General features: G+C 42.6%; 1 protein-coding gene across 1 annotated transcript in view; it reads left to right on the top strand.

The window, feature by feature from the left end:
• Nucleotides 1-22,963, top strand: part of LOC126473084 (serine/arginine repetitive matrix protein 1) — a 130,005-nt gene that overhangs the window by 95,288 nt on the left and 11,754 nt on the right. Inside the window, exon 5 of the mRNA XM_050100363.1 lies at nt 6,357-6,549. Coding sequence (XP_049956320.1) covers nt 6,357-6,549 — 193 coding nt within the window. The remainder of the gene's footprint in view (nt 1-6,356; nt 6,550-22,963) is intronic.

Below are 22,963 nucleotides of genomic sequence, written 5' to 3'. Positions count from 1 at the left end.
CAGTAATTCACAAATTTTTCTAAGGGGACGTTGCACCTTTCTCCCCCTATTTCACTGCCTTAGGCGTGGACTTCCGTAAAATTCCTTCTAAAATGACGCCTCCAGTATAAGATCAATATACCCTCTTCAAATTTCAAGTTTCTATCCGTAGCGGTAGGCACTGGGAGATGACGAGTCATTCAAGACATTGCGTTTTAGACAGTACTGTATTGCACTCTAGTACACGTTGATCTTATTCTGCGTAGCGAATGTGACAGAACAAGAACTAAATAGACCAACAAAAGAATTAATATTTTCTCTCTCTATCATTAAGTACAATACAAATGGTTATATTTTAGCCTCTTCAAAGACTCCATTCTTTGTCCATAGAACAGAACTTTCATCCACTGTTTCACCTAACATGGGATAAATTTCCAAAAATACAGAAACACGCATTTCTTTATTTCTGATCGAACCAGTTTTCATAGGTCTAGCTTCAAATTTGCCTTAATAGTGATATATTTTCAAAAAACCTTGCTCCCCCTATTTCACTCCCTTAGCCGTGGACTTCCGCAAAATTCCTTCTAAAATGACGCCTCCAGTATAAGATCAATACCCTCTTCAAATTTCAAGTTTCTATCCGTAGCGGTAGGCACTGGGAGATCACGAGTCATTCCAGACATTGAGGTTTAGATAGTACTGTATTGCGCTCTAGTACACGTTGATCTTATTCTGCGTAGCGAATGTGACAAAAAAATTGCACTACCGGTCTAAAGTTTTCGGTCGCCCGTGAGAAAAGCTGTATACTGTATTTCATTGTACAAACACACCGTAAGAACTAAATAGACCAACAAAATAATTAATATTTTCTCTTTCTATCATTAAGTACAATACAATATGGTTATATTTTAGCCTCTTCAAAGAATCCACTCTTTGTCCATACAACAGCTGCACAAACTCTTGGCATACTGGAGATAGGATTTTGTAGTGGTTTTATAGATATTGCAGCCCAGCATGTCTGTAAATTATTTCACGGGTTTTCGACATTAGATGACCTCAGTTTGCTGACCTCCCTGTCTAGTTCATCCTACAAGTGTTCAGCGGGATTTGTGATAGGTGACCTACTTGGCCAAATAATATTCTTCAGTTCCTCACGTTTCTGTTATCTTTTACATTCCTCCGCACAATTAAGAAGCGTGTTTCGGATCATTACCCTGCTGATGAACAAACCCAGGATTAATAAGTCGCTTGCCAGACCAAACTGCATTGATCGGTGATCAGTATCCTGTGATATCCATACTTCTTTAATGTTCCATTAATTAGCACTAGATCACCGACTTTTCACCCGCAAAACATCCCCACACCATGGCCGACGCTGCACCATACTTCACCGTCGGCATCACGAAATTACTCTTCATATAATCTCTACGAAGTCAATGAACAAACGTTCGTCGATAGATTCCAAATATTTCAGACGTAGATTCGCCCGTGAATAACACCTTGGGCCATTGCTGCACGCTCCAACCTTTATTTTGCTGTGCCCATTACAAACGTATCCCCTTATTTTGTTTGAGTAATAAATGTTTTTTGACCGCTATGCGCCCTTTTAAACCTTGATCACAGAGTCGGCATTGCACTGTTGAGACAGAGACTGGGGCTGATCGCATACTACAAATTTACTTCTCGCGAATTACAGATGCAGTAAAAGTCCTCTGATGTCTACTCTGTACATACATCGAGGTGGCAAAAGACATGATATGGTGATACGCACGTATACAGAAGGCAGTAGTATTGTGTACACAAGGCATAAAAGAGCAGTGCATTGGCAGTGCTGTAATTTGTATTCGAGTGATTCACGTGTAAAGGTGATTATGGCCGCAGCCGCGCGAAATTAGCCAAGCGGTCTCAGGCGCTGCAGTCATGGAATGTGCGGCTAGTCCCGGCGGAGGTTCGAGTCCTCCCTCGGGCATGGGTGTGTGTGTTTGTCCTTAGGATAATTTAGGTTAATTAGTATGTAAGCTTAGGGACTGATGACCTTAGCAGTTAAGTCCCATATGATTTCACATACATTTTTTTTATGGCCGCATGCGGGAATTAACACACTTGAACACGGAATGATAGTTGGAGCTAGGCGTGTGGAACATTCCATTTGAGAAATATTTAGGAAATTCGAAGTTCCGAGGTCCACGGTCTCAAGAGCGTGTCTGGAATACCACATTTCAGGCATTACCTCTCACCACGGACAACGCAGTGGCCGACGGCCTTCTCTTAACGACCGAGAACAGCGTAAGACGAACGTATCCGTTAGGACAGTGCGGCGGAATTTGGCGTTAATGGGCTATGCCAGCAGACGATAGACGCGAGTGACTTTCCTAGCAGCACGACATCACCTCCAGCGTCTCTCTTGGGTTCGTGACCGTATCGTATGGGCCCTAGACGTATCAAAAATCGTGACCTGGGCAGATGAGTCCCGATTTCAGTTGGTAAAAGCTGGTGGTAGGGTTAGAATGTGGCGCAAACTCTACGAATGGAGTCAACAAGGCAGTGTTTACGTGGAATAGACTGGGTTCTCTGGTCCAACTGAACCGATCATTGAATGGAAATGGTTATAGTCCGCTACTTGGAGACCACTTGCAGCCATCCATCGTCTTCTGGTTTCCAAACAACAATGGATTTTTTATAGATGACGGTGCACATGTCACCGGAACACAGTGTCCGCCCCGATTGCTGGGTGGTCAGCGTGACGGATTGCCGTCCTACGGGCCCGGGTTCGATTCCCGGCTGGGTCGGGGATTTTCTCCGCTCGAGGACTGGGTGTTTTGCTGTCTTCATCATCATTTCATCACCATCCGGCGCGCGGGTCGCCCTATGTGGCGTCGAATGTAATAAGACCTGCACCAAGGCGGCCGGACCTGCCCCGCAAGGGGCCTCCCGGCCAATGACGCCAAACGCTCATTTCCATTATCGGAACACAGTTGTTCGCGATTGGTTTGAGCCGGCCGGAGTGGCCGTGCGGTTCTAGGCGCTACTGTCTGGAGCCGAGCGTCCGCTACGGTCGCAGGTTCGAGTCCTGCCTCGGGCATGGATGTGTGTGGTGTCCTTAGGTTAGTTAGGTTTAATTAGTTCTAAGTTCTAGGCGACTGATGACCTCAGAAGTTGAGTCGCATAGTGCTCAGAGCCATTTGAACCATTTGATTGGTTTCAAGGACATTCTGAACAATTGGAGCTAATGATTTGCCTACGCAGATCACCCAACATGACTCCCATCAAACATTTATGGAACAGTTCATGCACAAAATGCTGCACCGGAAACATTTTTGCAATATGGATAGTTATAGAGGCAACATGGCACAGTATTTCTGTAGGGGACTTAATTGGCTCTGAGCACTATGGAACTTAACATCTGAGGTCATCAGTCTCCTAGAACTTAGAACTACTGAAACCTAACTAACCTAAGGACATCACACACATTCATGCCCAAGGCAGGACTCGAACCTGCAACCGTAGCAGTAGTGCGGTTCCGGACTGAAACGCCTAGAACCACTCGGCCACCACGACCGGCTACAGGGGACTTCTAACGACTTGTTGAGTTCATGCCAAGTCAAGCTGCAGCACTATACCGGGCAGATGGAGGTCCGATACGATCTAAGGAGGCATCTCGTGATTTTTGTCACCTCAGTCTGTATGAGCTGATCCCTCCTGTATGATTTTACTCGTGGTCTTCCTGATAGCGGAACACTTGCATTGGCACCAATCTGCTTGAACCGCTGCAACGTGTACACCACTGTAGATTTGGCTACTCCAACTTATGTTACTATTGTACAGCCTTCCTGATGCAGAGCCACAATTAAAGCTCGTTTTCCAATTCCAGTCTCTTGCTTCCGCCCCATTACAGAGTAATACGGTATGAACCTGATCAGATATGCAAATATGCTGCTATGTGCACATAATGTGCTATAAACTAATGCGAACCGATTACTACAGAGACCTCAGAAGGAATAAGGCCTACTCGAATGGAACCACGTTAGGTAAAGGCACGTCAATGTCATTGTGGAGATTCATTAGCTATCCTCTAGGAGAATAACCAGACAAATACACAACAGAGGCGCTTAATACGAACTGACGAAACTAACGTTCAGACTTTGTCCTCTACCCGAAAACGCTGAGCACACATTTTGCTATATTTGGTACATTTGCTGTCTTTCCTTCTCATAGCGTTAATCCAGAGAACTATTAGAGTTCGTCTGACAGGAAATCTAAAGTCAAATGACAAAAATAATGCCACTATTTGTTGTAAGCAACAGTAATCGGCGCAAGCGTAATTCATGAACATAAAATTTCGCATGAAGGAGTCCACGTACGTACGAAATATGGTTCCTTTACACTTTAGGCTACAATCGGAATAATTAGCACAATGTAAATGACGCAAACTGACATTATCGATCAAGAGATTTCAACCAGAAGCTAATGCTTGGAGCAACTAACAAGGCGGACTCCGGCTTCAAGTTTGTGATGTCCTGAAATCTTCTCTTATTATACCTCCATGCCGCTTACAAGCTTCACATCGTAAACTCGTGACGTCACACATGACGTACTCTCAACGCCGAGAAGTGGAATCGAACGCTAGAGCCGACCCCCTTGATATGGGTTACACGCAAATCAGCGATATTCTAGGATGGGTCACACGAATGTCTTGTAAGAAGTCTTCTTTGCAGACGGACTGCGTTTTCCAGTTATACTGACAAAGAACCAATGTGTTACATACGACTGAGCTTATGTGATTATTACACTTCATATCTTTCTCTCTCTCTATTCGTTTAGTCGGTTCCGACTCTTCGTGACGCCATGAACCAAATTACGCCACTTTTTCCTGTCTTGCACTTTCTCCCGTAGACCTTCCAGGTTGGAACACATTTCTTCTGTGATGCCATCGATCCATATCATCTTCTGACGTCCTCTTCTTCTAGTTCCTTCAATCTTCCCTAGCATTAATGTTTTTTCCAGCGAGGCATGCCTTCGCATTGTGTGTCCAAAGTAGGTCAGCTTTTGTTTTAACATTAGACCTTCCAGGGAGAAATCTGGTTTTATTTGCTCCAGTATTGATCTGTTGGCTCTCTTTGCAGTCCACGGAACTCTTTAAGTTTGCTCCAACACCACGATTCGAAGGAGTCAATTTTCGCCGTTCAGCCTTTCTAATGGTCCAGGTCTCACATCCACGCACCACAACTGGAAAGACAATAGCCTTCACAATACGGATCTTTGTTGCTAATATCTCTGGACCTTATAACCTTGTCAAGGTTTGACATCGCCTGTCTACAGAGCAACAGGCGTCTCCGGATTTCATGGCTGCAGTCGCCATCAGCAGAGATCTGGGAACCGAGATAACTGAATGTCGTCACTACCTCCATGGTTTCTCCTGCTATATCCCACGAATTGGTAGGTGTAGTTGCCATAATTTTCGTTTTCTTCACATTCTTCACTTCATATACACCAAAATATTTGCATCCAGGAATTTGCATGAGTTTACTGATTTCAATTGTAACTCACTGATATTGTAGTCATAACATACCTGCTTAAGAGTGTCAGTAAAAGTGCCGAACAGTGTTGAAATACTTATTAACTTCACCTATTTTATTGAAAATACTGAATATTGTGGTGTCCATTTTCCCTCCTCCTAACATCAAAAAGTCCTTTCAAATAACTTCCGGGAATTCAGCCAGGTAACACTTTCAGCGACCGCCGATATTTCGGCGGGAGAACATCCCGCAATTTTCAAGGCAAACTGCAACGGACAAGCGACGTATATACAAATTTAAAACCTCGGTTCTCGGACTGATGCAGGAAAGATAACATACACACTGAACACTTGTGCCACCAAATGTGACCAATTTCAGAGATATCGATAGTGAGACTACGAACTCGCAGGTGAGGTAGCATTGACTCTGTCTCCTCTGTTTTCTGACAAGGGAGAGAGCCGGATTCCAAACAGAGTTTAAACAAAAACCTCCATCCCTGTTAACGAGGTTGCTCGCTAATTTAATCTCAACTGCCTCCTTAATAACACTGTTCCAATAGCTGGACGTGCATGCCAATATCTCGTTGTTATTATAGTTGCAGTTGCAGTTTGTCTTGAAAATGGCGGGGTGTTCTCCCGCCGAAATATCGGCGGCGCTGAAAGTGTTACCTGGATGAATTCCCGGAAGTCATTTCAAAGATGAATACGTCAGGAGAAACTCAGCCATCAAAAAGTCCGTTTGAGTTTTATACAGATTTGTCGTTTTACGTTCACTTTTACTTTAAACTATCAGCTAAATATCCATTACAGTTTTTTAGTTTTTGAAAACGTTACCTGGTGAATACTTAACGTTTGTTTTCAGAAACACAAAGCACTCGAAGAAGCACTGAAAGCCCGCCCACACGAGAAGCGTCGCGCCGGAGAAGAAATGAGGAGATTGAAGAAGGAGCTGCAATTGCCGCCCAGCGACACCGAACTCTGGCTCACGCTGCCTCGCATTTTCTCTCGCCAGAGCTCTCGGTTCGAGCTGCCTCTCGACAGCCGTACTCTTAACAGTTAAGTATTCACACTTTTGTTTTCCTATGTAGGCTGCCAGCCACAAGTATAGCCAGTAACAAAGTACGAGCATAATTATTGTCTATGTACAGTGCGGTATCGTAAACACACGATTAAAATTGCACGCGGTTTGTGTTGTCTTATCCTTTCGTGTATGCAGGTGGAAAAAGAGACCAGTCGGTTAACACTCTCGATCGAATAACACAGCTCTTTATTTAGCAATTAATGACGCTTATATTCATAGCTTTCCGTTGCTGTGACTGACGGGAGCACACTAGGAATTACAAGGGACCTCCAATAAGTAATACAACACATTTTATTTCTAAACTAGCTATATCCAGCGAACTTCGTTCCGCCTCTGAAAATCTTTATATGTTATATATCTGACCCAGCATCCATTGTTTAGCCATATAAATTATCTCTAGTCTATAAAAATAATGTGTACGCGTAACACAATGTATACCGGGCGAACTTAGTTCCGCCTCTGAAAATCTTTATATGTTATAGCCGACCCGGCAAACGTTGTTTTGCCATATAAATTATCTCTTGTCTATAAGAATAATGTATACGTGTAACACAGTGTATACGTGTAACACAATAGCCGTGGTTGGCGTGAGCTCGTGACACAAACAATAATAATGGCCGAAAACTGTGTAGGGAGTGAGAAAAGATTTAGGGGGAAGTCCGGCAGTATCGGCCAATATAAGTTCTAGCGTTTCTACGGTAGATCGCGCGGGTTTAACAATTGCAGCCGATACACGGCTCGTCCATGAGCATACAAACATAGCGGCAATTTCTTGTCGAAACGTGTTCGCCAGCATTATGAACAAGGCCAAGCACACACGCATCGGTTTTTATCGCACGTAAACATATTGTACGATTACATTCTTTTAGAAGATCAAAGGAGAGCATAGGAACTTCTTTGTCCACTGAAAGACTTTGATCGTACGATATGTTTCCGTACGATAAAAATCGATGCATGTGCGCTAGGCCTAAATGTCAGTTTGGCGAATGACGCGTGCTACCTAGTTAAACTTCTCGGTCTAGTTACGTCGATTGAAAGAGGGATATTCGAGTCGTTGCTTTTGATACGTTTTCTTCTATTACCTATCTATATAATAGTGAAAGACTATCACCGGTAGACACCTGGCGGGGATAACTGATCAAGTGATAATTGATCAGTTATCGACCAGGGTTGAAAATCATTAAATTACTAAAATCGCTATTAAAAAATAGGGGTTGGTGGTAGAAGGGTGAAAATTTAGGGTTGCGTATATTTTGTAATGCCAAATCATAAAAAAATAAAAGTAAGAAGTTCTATCCAAAGCATAAGAAAATTTTTTTGGGGTGGACCACCCTTATCACTTAGGGATATGAAAAATAGATTACGACCGATTCTCAGACGTACCGAATATACATGTAAAATTTCATCAGAATCGATCGAGCTGTTGATCAAGTGATAACTGATCAGGTATCAACTTGGGTTAAAAATTATTAAATTACTAAAATCACTATTGAAAAATAGGGATTGGTGGGAGAAGGGTGAAATTTAAGCGTGGTGTATATTTTTTGATGCCACATCATGAAAAAATAAAAATAAAAAGTGCTGTCCAAAAAATAAGAAAAAAGTTTTGGGGTTTACCACCCTTATCACTTAGGGGTATGAAAAATACATTACGACTGATTCTCACATCTACGATTTAGAAAAAATATCTGAAAGGTGCGAAAAGTGGCAGTTGATTCTAAATAACGAAAAGTGTGAGGTCATCCACATGAGTGCTAAAAGAAACTCGTTAAACTTCGGTTACACGACAAATCAGTCTAATCTAAAAGTCGTAAATTCAACTAAATACCTAGGCATTACAATTACGAACAACTTAAATTGGAAAGAACACATAGAAAATGTTGTGGGGAAGGCTAACCAAAAGCTGCGTTTTTTGGCAGGACAAAATGGTTCGAACGGCTCTGAGCACTATGGGACTTAACTTCTGAGGTCATCGGTCCCCTAGAACTTAGACCTACTTAAACCTAACTAACCTAAGGGCATCACACACATCCATGCCCGAGGCAGGAATCGAACCTGCGACCGTAGCGGACGCGGGGTTCCAGACTGAAGCGCCTAGAACCGCTCGGCCACCCCATTGGCAGGACACTTAGAAAATACAACAGACCTACTAAGGAGACTGCCTACACTACGCTTGTCTGTCCTCTTTTAGAATACTGCTGCACGGAGTCGGATCCTTACCAGATAGGACTGACGGACTACCGTACATCGAAAAAGTTCAAAAAGACCAGCACGTTTTGTATTATCGCGAAATATGGAGAGAGTGTCACGGAAATGATACAGGATTTGGGATGGAAATCATTAAAAGAAAGGTGTTTTTCGTTGCGACGGAACCTTCTCACGAAATTCCAATCACCAACTTTCTCCTTCGAATGCGAAAATATTTTGTTGACACCGACCTACATAGGGCGGAACGATCACCACGATAAAATATGGAAAATCAGAGCTCGTACGGAAAGATATAGGTGTTCATTCTTTCCGCGCGCTATACGAGATTGGAATAATGGAGAATTGTAAAGGTGGTTCGTTGAACCCTCTGCCAGGCACTTAAATGTGATTTGCAGAGTATCCATGTAGATGTAGATGTGCCGAATATACATGTAAAATTTCATCAGAATCGATCGAGCCGTTTCGGAGGTATTACAATACAGCATATTATTCCCTATTCTTTTTGCTCCAAAGTCTTATTTTATAACACAATCTCGGTTCAGTGTGACGGCCTCACGCCGTCTTACTGAGAGAGCCTGTATCCCCGCAGGGTACCACTCTACTGGTCGACCTCTGAGCCAACACCTTGCTGCTTCAGTAACCTCACAATGATCCACGTACTGCTTCTCGCGGAGTGCATCCTTCATTGGGCTGAACAGATGAAAGTCGCAACCTGCGAGATCCGGCTTGTAGGATGGACGAAGAAGAACAGTCCAGTAAAGTTTTATGAGCTCCTCTCGTGTGCGCAGACTCGTGTGTGACCTTGAGTTGCCGTAGAGAAAGATACGTTCGTTTACATTTTTGTGGCGACGAACACGCTGAAGTCGTTTCTTCAAGAGTTGAACTAAGGGAGAACATCAAACGGAGCAACACCTTCAGAGTAACAAAAGACCGTTGCCATTAGATCTCTTCAGTGGAGAGATGTTGCAGCGCCACCCTATGGATTGCCGTTCTGTCTCCGGTTCGAAGTGATGAACCCATGTTTCATCGCTTATGAGAATGTTCGGCGAAAAGGTTGTCACCGTCAGCCTCCTAAGTGCAAGCAATTCCTTGATATTTCCTTATGGAGTTTCGTTAGGAGGCAAGGAACATTTGAGACCCCAGCTGATGGACGAGTGTGTCAGCACTCCCAGCGGAGACGTCCAGTTCAGCAGCGAGGGGTTTGACTGTGATCTGTGGATCATCTCGAATAAGAGTGTCCGCACGTTGCAACACAGCAGAAGTCGCAGCTGTGTGAGGCTAGCCAGCATGCGGGAGATTGGACAGGTTTGTGCAAAGTTGTTGCCATGATGACAGACGCCTCGCCCAATGAATCGCCGTGCTTTTGTTCACTGGCAGGCTCCGCAGACATTCTGCAAGCACCTATGAATACCTGCGACGCTCTGGTTCTCTGTCAGAAGAAACTCTATGACAGCTCTCTCGCCTTGGTCAAATGGTTCAAAGCACTATGAGACTTAACATCTGAGGTCATCAGTCCCCTAGACTTAGAACTACTTAAACCTGACTAACCTAAAGACATCACACACATCCATGGCCGCGGCACGATTCGAACCTGCGAACGTAGCAGCAGCGCGGATCCGGACTGAAGCGCCTAGAACCGCTCGGTCGCAGCGGCCGGCTCTGCTCGATCACACAGGGCATTTTAGGTCTATGTATAGTGCTGCGACGTATCGAAACTTCATGAAACAAAAGGGGCTGAAGCTGGAATATTTCAGGATGCCCACAACAATTTCTGTATTTTTTCAACCGTAATTGGCCGAGAAAAAATTATTTGTTGCATTACATCTTGAACGCCCCTCATAGTATGCATCTACCCTCCACAGGCGACACTCTCGTATGATGTCAATATGTGACCACCTAAGAGAAGTCTGACAGTATAACGTTACTGTAGGCATGCAAAGGCAGCCAAAAATGAAATAAATCTAATTTCTACAGACAGGGTGGTTATAATTAAACTTTCGCTACTCCAAAGTACCCCAATGAAAAACGAGTGAGGCTCGAGCCTCGATGGGTTTGAGCCGCCGATGATGCTGCGTGGACGTGTAGCAACTTTGCGGCGGTCGATTACAGTAGCGATGTTATCGATGATCGATGACACCACAGTTTGGGATTTGGCAGGATGCTAAATTTAGTACACAGAGCTGCCACCATTGCCATCAACCACATATCAAACATGGCTGTGCATCGGACCGAACTGCACTTGGATGACAGTTGTGCATGCTGCTTCAAATCTGTGCCAATGTTCGTCAGTCATAGTTGCTGAGAAATGGTGGCATGCCAGGCTCTTGGTAACCCAGGACCAGATGTGGGTGAGAGGTATGGAGAACGTTGTGGCCACGGAAACAAACACTCTCTCTTCATCGAGATAGGTCAGGACAACATGGGCAACATGCAGTCTCCTGTTATCTCGTTGGAAGATAACTTTGCTGAGATTTGGAAGATAGAACACCACCACAGTTCTTAATACGACGGGGATGGAATGTTTGCAGTCCAACTTACTGCTTACGCGTTCCTAATGGCAACCCTTACCATCAAATACGCTGCTGGGCTTTTGTGATGATCTTGAGGTCAGTCTGATGTTATTGTTCTCTTTGGAGCCTTGTTACATGACTACATATATTGTGAAGCTGTATACAAAACTGGGCCTCGTCTGAAAATCCCAACAGGAAGCCAACACGACACAGTTTGCGAACCAGTATCCCCACCTCCTCTTCCTCCCTCTTCCTCCCCAAATACTGCACTGAATCATTGGACGGCAAGGGAATTAATAGGTTCCTGGGCCTACTAACGTCGAATCGAAATTATTATCCCCAAGTGCCCTTACCCTCCTAATCTCCATTTATAGACCTTGCTTTAAGCTATGCTACATCCCTTCCACCTTGAAGCAAGCGAAATATGTCAATTTGCCGAAATCGAACAAAAATTCTTTAGTATTGAAAAATTATCCTCCTAGATAAGATCACCCTGATGCTGTACGCAGAACTGAGAATCGTCTCAAAGGAGAACGTTTTGGTACTCCTGTGTCTAGATAGGCGCCTAACTACCGGCGTACCTCTTTCTATGGCAGCATCGAGGAAGTCGCGACAATGGTCGCCTACCTGCGAGTTCGTAGCGGTCCAGACGTAGTCGCAATGCATGTGTGGCTGCTCCTGCTACAAACTCTTGCTGTCCACTCTTGCTCCAGTGATGGCTGGACTTGCAATATGTTTGCCTTCTCAGATCTTAGTAGCGCAGAACTTCTGAGATCCTGCATAGTGTTGAGCACAGACTTCCCGAATCGTCGATTCCATTTTAGCATTACGGTTCTGGGATCCCACCAACGCGAACAGGAAAACATGGAACGGTGAACCACAGTATCGATGGACCACAACCCTCCCGCTGTCACACATTACACCCCGATTCATAGTTTACCTGCTGTCCTCTGCTGAGAAGAAAGCACTGGACAGGAATCACCTGATGTGCTGTAGGCAGTATAGTATCAGTCATATGGAAAATGTTTTCACGAATGCATTTGCGTCAACATTGTAACAGTGACAGACGTGAAGAGATTCGATCTGCTTAGGTACACTGTCTGACAGAGAAAGTGAAGCATCCAGAAGGGGAGGAGCAAACGAAATGGAACTTGAGGGCTGAGAGTGTATAAGATGTTACTGCAGTGATTGCAAAATCAAGTCAAACTCACAAGAGACTTGGTAGTATAAGGACCTTAGCAGTATGATGTTGCACTCCCCTGGACTGACTCGGTTGGGATGAGTGCCAAAAGCCGTTGTACCCTCGTCTGAGGCAAGCTGGCCCAAAAATGTTGGTATCGTATTGGCATGGAGTGACGTCCGACCCGGTCCCACACATGTTCTGTCCGACCCGGTCCCACACATGTTCTGTCCGATCTGGTCTCACACATGTTCTGTCAGGGGACAGATCTGGCGATGTTGCTGGCCACAGGCGTTCCGCAGTATCTTATAGAGAATTCGTAGACAACATGTGTCTGCTTAGATCAGCGTTGTCCTGTTGAAAAATGGGACCACGATACCATCGCATAAGAAGTAAACCGTAAAGACACAGGGTGTCTGGTTCGTATCGATGTGTTACAAGAGGTCCCTCACTCACTACCATCGGTGACCTGAAGTCACAGCCACACCATGACGCCGAGAGTAACACCGCCGTGCCATTCCGAAAGATATCAAGAACTGGACCTCTCCTCAGGTCGCCGCCGCACTCGCCGACAATGGTCATCTGGGGTGATGCACAACCGCAATCCATCTCTGCAAACAATGACCTTCATCAACAATCCATACACATTCGTTAGCATTATGATGTTAACGGCAACCTATACATGGGATGGCCGGCCGCTGTGACCGAGCGGTTCTAGGCGCTTCAATCCGGAACTGCACTGCTGCTACGGTCGCAGGTTCGAATAGTTCTAAATCTAGGGGACTGATGACCTCAGATGTTGTCCCATAGTGCTTAGAGCCATTTGAACCATTTTGAATACATGGGATGGCAATTCGGTAGTGCAACTGCTGCTAGTCTCTGGCCAATGGCGTGGGATGACACAGGATGTTGCAAGGAGCCTATTACCTATTCTAGGATGGCGGCATGGATATGAAAGGAGTACGATGTGCTTGATGCACAGTACGACAATCCTCCTTGTGGTGGTCAGACGTGGTCGACCAATACTTCACGACAGGTATGCCTATCCCCATGTCCCCGTGCAGTCCAGCATCAGGCCACCATCACATCGGAATGCCCCACAAGTCTGGATACTGCAGTATTCGACTAGCTGACCTAATGGAGACCCATATGTGGCCTCAAACTCTGTAAGGAAATGATAGCGCTGTCCCACATGAGTAGACGGCGCCTCCGTGTTCTTGACAGTGATAACTCAACACCTGACACTTTGCACACCCCCTATATACACCACTAGGTTTGGTAACAACACTAAACATGAACTACATTAACACGCTGTGGTCGTCATTCTACCTGTCACAGAGAACCGCTGGTCTAATCCTTTACATACCGACTGATGTCGTGCACCTATAGGAAGTTACATTGGCAACCGACCATTTCGTCTGGGTGCCTGATTTTTTTGTCAGATTATTCATATTAAATCATCTCACTCTTGAATGTACCAACAGTTACGGAATAACATAGAACAAGTTCTCTATTTAAGTGTATATGGCGTCAATAACTACAGTATTAAAACTTTTTGATAATGATTCTGTGTATGCAGCTTCTGAAATATGCCTTATACATCACGATACAAGTTACGTTTTATTCAGTTAAAATATCGCCATTGGTAGGATCTTCACGCCTGTTTATTGTGTACAATGCATTGCAGAACTTTCTTCTTTCATATTTGTTGCTATACACAATTTTAAAAAATGAGTCAATGTAGACAAAACGGCAGGAAATTCGGACAGTCTGGTAACAGTTGTAGAAAAAATAATCTATTGTGTGTAACCAGACAGAGGAAGTGAGTCATTTATAAAGGAATTACAAGGTATCCGACGCTCACTCTGTATGCTTATGCCCCATGTGTACGGATGCTTACTTGACAGGCTAGAAGAGGGCGCTCCAGATTGCCTTCTGGCTTCGAGACAGACTATGGGAATCACTGAACGTTCGAATACACTGAAAATAACTAGATACCAACACATATGAGGCACAAAGCGTATAAAACTTTTACGAATGCGTTTGAAGTCTACGATTGACGCTTATCTTTTTAACTGGAAATAACTTTAAAAACAGTTCCATTATACCGCATGTTTAATGCAAAAATCTCTTTCCATCGTGTTTTCCAAATTGAAATTATAAATTTCCACTTTTGGGAATCAGATTAATGCCAAAAATTACAAGTACCTGCCACAGGTGTATGGAGTCATGCGAAAGAGTGAGAGAAAAAGAGAGATAAGGGAAGGAGGAAGGGACGGAGATGGGTGTAAGTGCAAAATAGAAGACTGAAAAATGAGATAAGCAGACCTAAAAGAGAAGGATATCATAATTCCATTTCTGTCAGCGAAGAGAGAAAAAGATTATGAGGTACACATGTTTAGAGAATGAATAATAGGCGAAGAAATACGAAATATATAAAATTGGACTATTTTATAGGTTTTGGGCGTAATAATAGAGAAGAAAATCAAAAGAGGAGTGATAGAAAGAATGAAAAGGAAAAGTACAATTTAAACGCAAGCTGCATTATTTTTTACTATTTTTGCGAGAATGAAGTAAATGGGCAAGTTAGGGCTGAGAGTAAGAGAGAGGGAGTGAGGGGTGTAGAGAAGAAATTAAAGTACGGTTCCTTCTTGTAAGAGCCATTCTTTTAGTGGCTGGATACTTTTTCCGACATTTGACTATTTTTTCACTATTCTCTGAAGAAGAAAAATATTTGAGTTACAATGCTTCCAATAAACAGTAAGGCCAGCTGCTTCATTACTATCACACTTCATTGCTTACTCTGCATAAACATTCTCCTAATTTCGAGTCGTTCTCTTTACGATGAATGCATATGTTTAAACGACAAGAAACTATTCATTTTCAGACCATCACACCATTACACCACGAAAAACATATGTGAGTGTTCTCCCCAACATAGGTAAGTGGATACGTGCACAGGGGATATGTAATTAGGCAGCCCACACAGTAAGCTAAGGAGTAACAGTACTTCGGAGGAACCAGTAAGTATACAATGGTAGGATATTCAAACAGTAGGGGGACTGTACCAACACATCAACTCTGATTTTTGACAGTAATGTAAGCAAACCGGTCACTTGGCCTGGGATCCTTATGTAAACAGATGAAGCACTGCTGTTCTTATGTTTATGTAAGTCTAATTCATGTTCTTTAGGTAAGCAAAGTGCCCCTTGTGCTCTTATCTGGTGACCCATTATCACACCATCCTGTGTATTTAGCATAATCTTAATTATATTATAATTTGTTAGTAAAAATGACTGCCTCTATATGGGGTGATCAGAAACAGGCTGAAAAATTTATAAGGTTGGTCTGAGAAGTAACTGTTACGAAAAGAATTCGATATGTTGCGCTGTTTCCGAGTTAATTAGCATTGTAGTTGGTCAATCAGACCGTTGTGTACACAAATTCAAGCCACACCCACTAGTGACGATTTCGCCAAACGTGATCTTTGTCTGGTTTACTAAAACTGAAATTGGACTTGGTATGGTAGTAACAATCGGACCTGAGGGAAAGACTGAGCAGTGTCGTGCGCTGTCATCTACATTATGATCACAATTGACACTTACTGTATATGGTGGGCAACTTGAACCAGCGCGCGCAACGGCCTGATTGGCTAACTTCATTGGTAATTTACTCGGAAAAGGCGTTACCTACCGAATTTTTTTCTTAACAGCTGTTTTCCAATACAACGTACCCTGCAACACTCTTACAAGCTTTTCAGACTGTTTCTGACTACCCTGTGTGTATGTCACCCTAACCTTAATTAATGTAACATAGATCCAAAACAAATTCAGATACATGAGAGTACGACTTGCACGCCGAGGGTTCCATACAAACTTAATTATGTATACAGATAGTTCCGCCATCCCGGGAATGGAGAATCTTGACCATTTTCCCCTGTTATCGATATCGGTACTGGGAATTTCAAGACTCTCGAGAATGACAAATATGCTTTTTTCGTGTGATATAATCATAAATTAACAACTGTCGGTTTTTTTCCGTTCCTTTCACTGTGAAAGCTTGCTGCTCACTGAATTTCATGATTTTTTTGTCAATGGGAATACACTATAGATTTTGATAAGTGAGTTGCCGAGAATCAAAATATCTGATATAAATGACAGTTTCTTTTGATTGCATTGACTTAAAAAGCTTACATTTATTACACCGCCAAATCTTTTAGCATGTGACATCAATTTCAACTTGATACGTGTACCCATTCCTGAGAAAAAGAGGTCTGAACAGACAGATGGACAGACGAACTGTTGGATAACAAATCACTATTTTTTAACGTGATGTAATTACAGTTTAAAAATTTTCGGGATGTTTTCGTTTAGTTGTAATGTGAAACTATTCTTGTCCAATTTCATGATTCTTGGTCAGCTAGAAGTACCCTAGAGGTTTTGATGAATGATTTTACAAGTAGAATATCAAAATATGGGTTGTATAAATGATTGACGTGACCTTAGAATGTGATATAAATTTCAACTTGATACGTGTACCTGTCTCTAAAGAAAGAGTTTTTAACAGTTAGATAGATGAACAACAAGTAATCCTATAAACATTCTGTTTTTACAGAACTCTAAAAATGACATCATGGCTACTCCGACACTCTGACATTACAGTGGATGTGTGAAAATGGGGGGGGGGGGGGGGGGGGGAGGGACGGGAGGGGGAATTCAGAGAGACATTATCCTTTTGGCTGAATTATCTAATTACTATTATTTACATCCCAGAAAAGACGTCATGGCTGCCCAGATATTCTAACATTACAGTGGATGGGTAAACTTCAAGGCTGCCTGATTGCTATAGCAAGAGTCTACCCATTATGGCCAATGCACTGTGACGCCAACATCAGGCTGCATACGATGATTCTGACATCATGACATTAGTGTGGACGTGTAAAAGCAGTGTAAAATTAAGAAAATTCAAGTCGAAACATTTCTAAATACATGTATGTACGTTTAAAAAACACACAAGACATCGCCAAATTGCACGTAAGTCTCACATTTAACCAGTTTCCCACACTTGTGCTGTTAGCACAACCACTGAGATAGTACACCAACTATAGTAATGTCCTTATTAGAAACAAACAGTGTACGGGAACTCCTCTCCCATGGCCCACTGCCTCTCACACTGCAAAGGCCCATTCTGGCACAACCACAACCACCAGCCGGCTTTTCGTGTGGAGACAGCTTCACAAGCGAGTTCGATTGTTACTAACAGTGTCGCTTCGCATCTGAGCAGCCAGGAGCAAACACTTTGGAGATGAAATGTGCAATAGTGCTACAAGGATGGAGGGCCATCTGAGGGTTACCACAGGACACATGTCTAAACATTTCACCCCGCCCAGCATCAGTGGGAACATGTATGCCTTTCTTTTCCAGGCCAGAGACAGCAGCCACAAACCTAATTACATAACTTATTAAAAACTGCACATACACGAATTTGCTTCCATCTTAGTGACATGAATTCTAAATTCAGCGTACACTATCTGATTGGCAATACCTGGCCACAGACTAGTGGACGCTAGTAGTGGGCGTAATTACCAGTAAAATCGCACACTGTGTTTAAAGAAAGAAAATTATTTCTGATGGTAAACTCATTACTTACGTGAGTGGGATTTGCACCCATTTATCCATTACATAGATCATCCTGAGAGCTGTGCAGACATATGTGATCCCAGGGGTGTTTCTCAACTTTGTAGTAAATGGGATTCCATGGAAAAACGACAACATAGTTCCCATGAATCTCTGTTCAGTGGAAATGAAATGATCGTATGGCACTGAGGGCTGGTAGTCCTCACTTTGGTCGCAAGTCTTCTCAGTAGGCACAACATTACATGACTTGTGTACAGATGACGATGAAAATAGCACAATACCGAGTCCTCGAGCGGAGAAAATCTCCGACCCGGCCACGAATTGAACAAGGACCCACTGTATGGCACTCAGATGCACTGACCACTCAGGTAAGGGGTAAGGCTCTGTTATGCGACTTTAGGGAACGGACGTTTGAGGTACACTGCGCAGTAAATCTACCTCCGCCACCATATATCTCGCATTGACATATTAGGAATAAGAAAGAGAGATTATAGTGTATGCATCCATTCACTGTTCCACTAATCAATGCACATACAGGCAGAAAAACTGCTAAAATCGGAACCAAGCACTCTCTGTCATATACAGTGAACTGTGGATGTAGCGGCACGAAAAGTGCACGTAATACTTCGAGGTCCGCATCGCTTAACAATATTACACACAAATCAACGAGGTATGTAAAGATTAAGGGGTTTATTAGAGGCATAGCCCGTATTTCACACATGCTATTCAACAATGCAGTGACATGTCCTAAGAGTTGTTTTGTTATATTATCAGCAGCAGATCTACATTAAAAAAATACCAGCTCCCTTTTAGAGTATTACTGTGTGGTACTCCATCTCCCTATATACTTGCCATTAACAAATATTCCATTAACACTCCATCCATCTAGGTACACAGTATATGCAAATTCCTGATTTTGAAATGTAATTTGGTTATTGTTGTCAGCACTTTTCATTTCTTAATTTTCAGGCCTCAGTTTAGAATAATTCAGAAGCATACTAATTCATTGTTGTTTTCTATATATCTGTTGCCATCGACAGCTGCCCCCATACCAGCACTAAGGTTACAGACCTCTGATATACGAAGCACTAGTCTCAACTTCATCTAAGTTCCTAAATGCTAACACTATCATAGTGACCAGACATTTATAAACTCATTAATGAATTATGATAAGAAATTTACGTGTGTGTTTGTATGAACTTAAATGGGATCCTATAGAAGAGAGACACTAGCTTTTTGAGATGATACTAGTATCCATTCCAAAAACTGGATGCATAAAACCTGCAAGTCACCTTGTGATGGGTGATGGAGAATACATTAACCCTTGTCCCAGCTTCATTTGCAACAAAAGATTGATTACTGACAATAAACCTCCATATTTGCTTTGATTTATCTTTGTGGTCATTTCCAAAACTTATGTGGGAGAGAGTATTATATTGCCTGAAACGTACCTTCTCAGATTTTCCATAACTGACATCTTCATGATGCACAATATATCTATCTTATAGCCTCTGCCATAAGAGTCATTCATATGTAGTAATTCCATGATAGGTCACTTCAGATGGTTACGTCCAGGTATTTTATGATTCCAAATACATATAACTCACTGATCCCTGCTACTGAGAAATAATGCTATAGAATCCATTTAAAGCATATTTGAATGAGTTAATCTGTGCACCACAAATCACACTCCACTAACCAGACATCAGTAATAAAATGACTCAATGGAAAAGGACTTGATATAATGACAAGCTCCAAACATGTTTTAACTTGCCAACAACCACTCCCTTACTTTATGTAGCATGTGCATTTAGGTGTCACATGTAATAATAATAGACAAGTTTACAAGTTACTGTAATAGGGTTTGCAACTCATAGTTGGAGTTGTAAAATAAGAACAAGGATACATTTAACAAATTATTTAGTTTATTGATTAGATGCTACAATGCACATCATATTAAATTTTTCATATGTGTTTCACATGACAGTCATACTCAGGTTTTTCAGTTTTTTTGTACTCTCTTCATTTACTGTTGTCATTTCACGCATCAGTTGTTATTGTAGTTTAACTACAGTGTACAGAGTCAAACACCTCACACTGATTCATTTATACATCTCCAGCCCTTTAACGATTGTGTCAGACAGCTGTCATTGACATACCTATATATGTTTTCAACGCTTTAACCACAGTTTACAGTCTGGAAACCAGTCCAACTGCATGGAACTGTTGTCACAAATGAGATGGGATATTTACAGTTCACCTGTGAGGCATAACACAAAACCAAATATGAGACTTATTTTGTAAGGCCAATTGCAGGAAAGGAATTATAGTAACTTGTATACACAGTGCACAAATACATACAATGTGCACAATATGCACACATGCATACATTCTATCAATAAAGCGAATAGTGTGTATATTCTACAGTTCCAACTCTGTCATCACAAATGAAAAGCTTGTTCTTGTGTCATGACAGACCAGTTCTCAGTTGTGATACAGTATGCACCTCAAATTTTCCTGGTTGAATACTGTGTTGTTGCAAAATATTGAGGGGGCTGTGAAGCACTGTCAACAGCTCCAAACAGGTATTCCAAGTAATCATCAACTGTATGTACTATTGAGGCCATAAGTCACACACTGTTTGGCCATCTAAGGATAGCATATGTCACTGTATGCACACATTTTTTTCTACAAACTCCATATTTCACAACCCATTTGCTTTCCCTCTCATTACACCGATAACCTTCTTGCTTGCAGGTGTTATGCCATAAAGGTTATAGGCCACCTGCCCACGCATGACAAATGCACCACCTGGATTGCTACCCTTCACCAAGTACATAAAGCTATTTGTCTCCAACTTTGCATTTATGATATGAATTTTTGCAAACTCATAATGGAGCTGATACCAGTTGAGTTTGGATGGGTCCAGTGTAAACATACCAACATAAAAAGGTTTTGTGAACTATACCCAAATTTATCCAGCTCCAGACTGACAAATTCTTTATTAAGGATTTTGGCCTGTTTAAAATTCGGCATGGTGATGTAATCTCTTTCACCATAACACCCCAACCAATCGTTAACTAAGTGAATTTCGTGGTGACCTCTAATAGCATCCATAGCTTTACCTAAATTTAATTATTCTTAAGTTTGTAACAATCTTTCTCAAATGAAAACGTCGTGGTAACCCCCCATTCGGTATTTATATCAATGTGTTCCTTCCACGAGAGCCACTGCTTGAAAGAAACAGCGCAGTGACTCTGCAGTATCAGTCCCAACTTGAAACATTGCTGGATATTACTATAATGTATTATGCATCTTTTTTCCTCTCCATCGTTGTCAACAACTTGGAGTAGAAACCATTTCGTACAACTTGGTGCTCTGAACATAGAGGCAAATTGCTGTGCACACCATGCAAACTACTAGCATATGTTAAATCTAACTCTAAAATGTATCTCATTTCAGACTCTGTCTCCACAGATGAGAATTTTGTCAACATGGCGATTTCCATATCCGATAGCCATCAAAACTCTCCAACAGGTAAATTTGTTGCCTGACATATCCATGTAAGTTGTTTAAATCTAAGTGCATGGTGTAATTCAATTCGCTGGACTCTTTGTCGAACTTTCCACCAATTCACAGGTTCTTTGCCTTAGCGCGTCTGTGAACATACCGGCAAAGCGCTCCACATATCCTGCGCTCCGAGCATAATAGCATGTCAGCGTCGGTTAAGAGTTCAATGTTGAATTCTCTCTTTGAAAGCCCAGGCATTTTGTAGTAGAAGGTAGAATCTAGAGAGCGTGTTTCCAGATATACACTCCAGACTCCTTCGCAAATATCTGTGAGTAAGTATACATCTGTACATGTATAAAGCGTTGCATACTCCCTGAATTCGACAAGTTGAACTCTTGCCATACGCTCACCATATACTCTTACCCATACACTGATGTGGCAGTGCCTCTAAGTTTGCCAGAAATTGTGTTTATATCTGGCAGTGTGATATCGTTGAGTTTCTCCCTCAAATCCACATATTTGTATGGGAAAATGTTTCTTCATTACAAGCTAAAACTTAGCATCATCGTGAAATGTGGAAAAAAATTGCACCACCGAGAAGGAATTGTGAGACATAAGCGAAAGTTGGGAGGAGTATTTCTACATCTGAAAGGTGATGTCTACTCAAAATTTGCGCCAGTCGCTTAAGAGTGGCGTTAGTAACGCCACTGTGAGGACGCAAATCAGCGTTTGCTTTAAATACACGCTGTGACGGTCGTGAGCGTTAGTTATCTTTGAGATTGGACATCGTGAGTTAATGTTAATGAAGATGCCTTTAAGCAACGAAGATGTCTTTTCAGCCTCTCACTGAGTTTAAACGAGGTCGTGTAATAAGGGCTACGAGAACCTGCGATACTGCAGAAAGACTTTGCAGGAATGTAGCCACTGTAGATGATTGCTCGCAGCAGTAGTTATGAGAACATACAGTCGCAAGAAGACCAGTTTCCGGACAATCACATGGCCCTACGGACAAGGAAGACGATCGTGTTTGGCGTATGGTTTTGGCGCAGCGGTTCACACCACAGCGACACAATGAACTGTTAGAAATGGGGTACTTCAAGGTCAGCTCCGAGACAGGCACCCTGCAGCGCTCATTCCATCGACCGCAAGCCACCGCCATTTGCGACTTCAGTAGAGTCAAGGGAGAGCTCATTGGTTGGTCTGCTGCGTTCTCTGATGAAAGCTTGTTCTGCCTCGGTGCCAGTGACGACCGTGTATTGGTTAGAAGGAGATCAGTGGAGGGCCTCCAACCAACCTGTCTGCGTGCTAGACTCAGCTGGACCTACACCTGGAGCTGTGGTCTGG

Source organism: Schistocerca serialis, chromosome 1 (genome assembly GCF_023864345.2).
Source record: "Schistocerca serialis cubense isolate TAMUIC-IGC-003099 chromosome 1, iqSchSeri2.2, whole genome shotgun sequence".
Classification (NCBI taxonomy): Eukaryota; Metazoa; Arthropoda; class Insecta; order Orthoptera; family Acrididae; genus Schistocerca; species Schistocerca serialis.
Note: the sequence above shows the minus strand (reverse complement) of the source record. Positions and strands in the feature narration are given on the sequence as shown.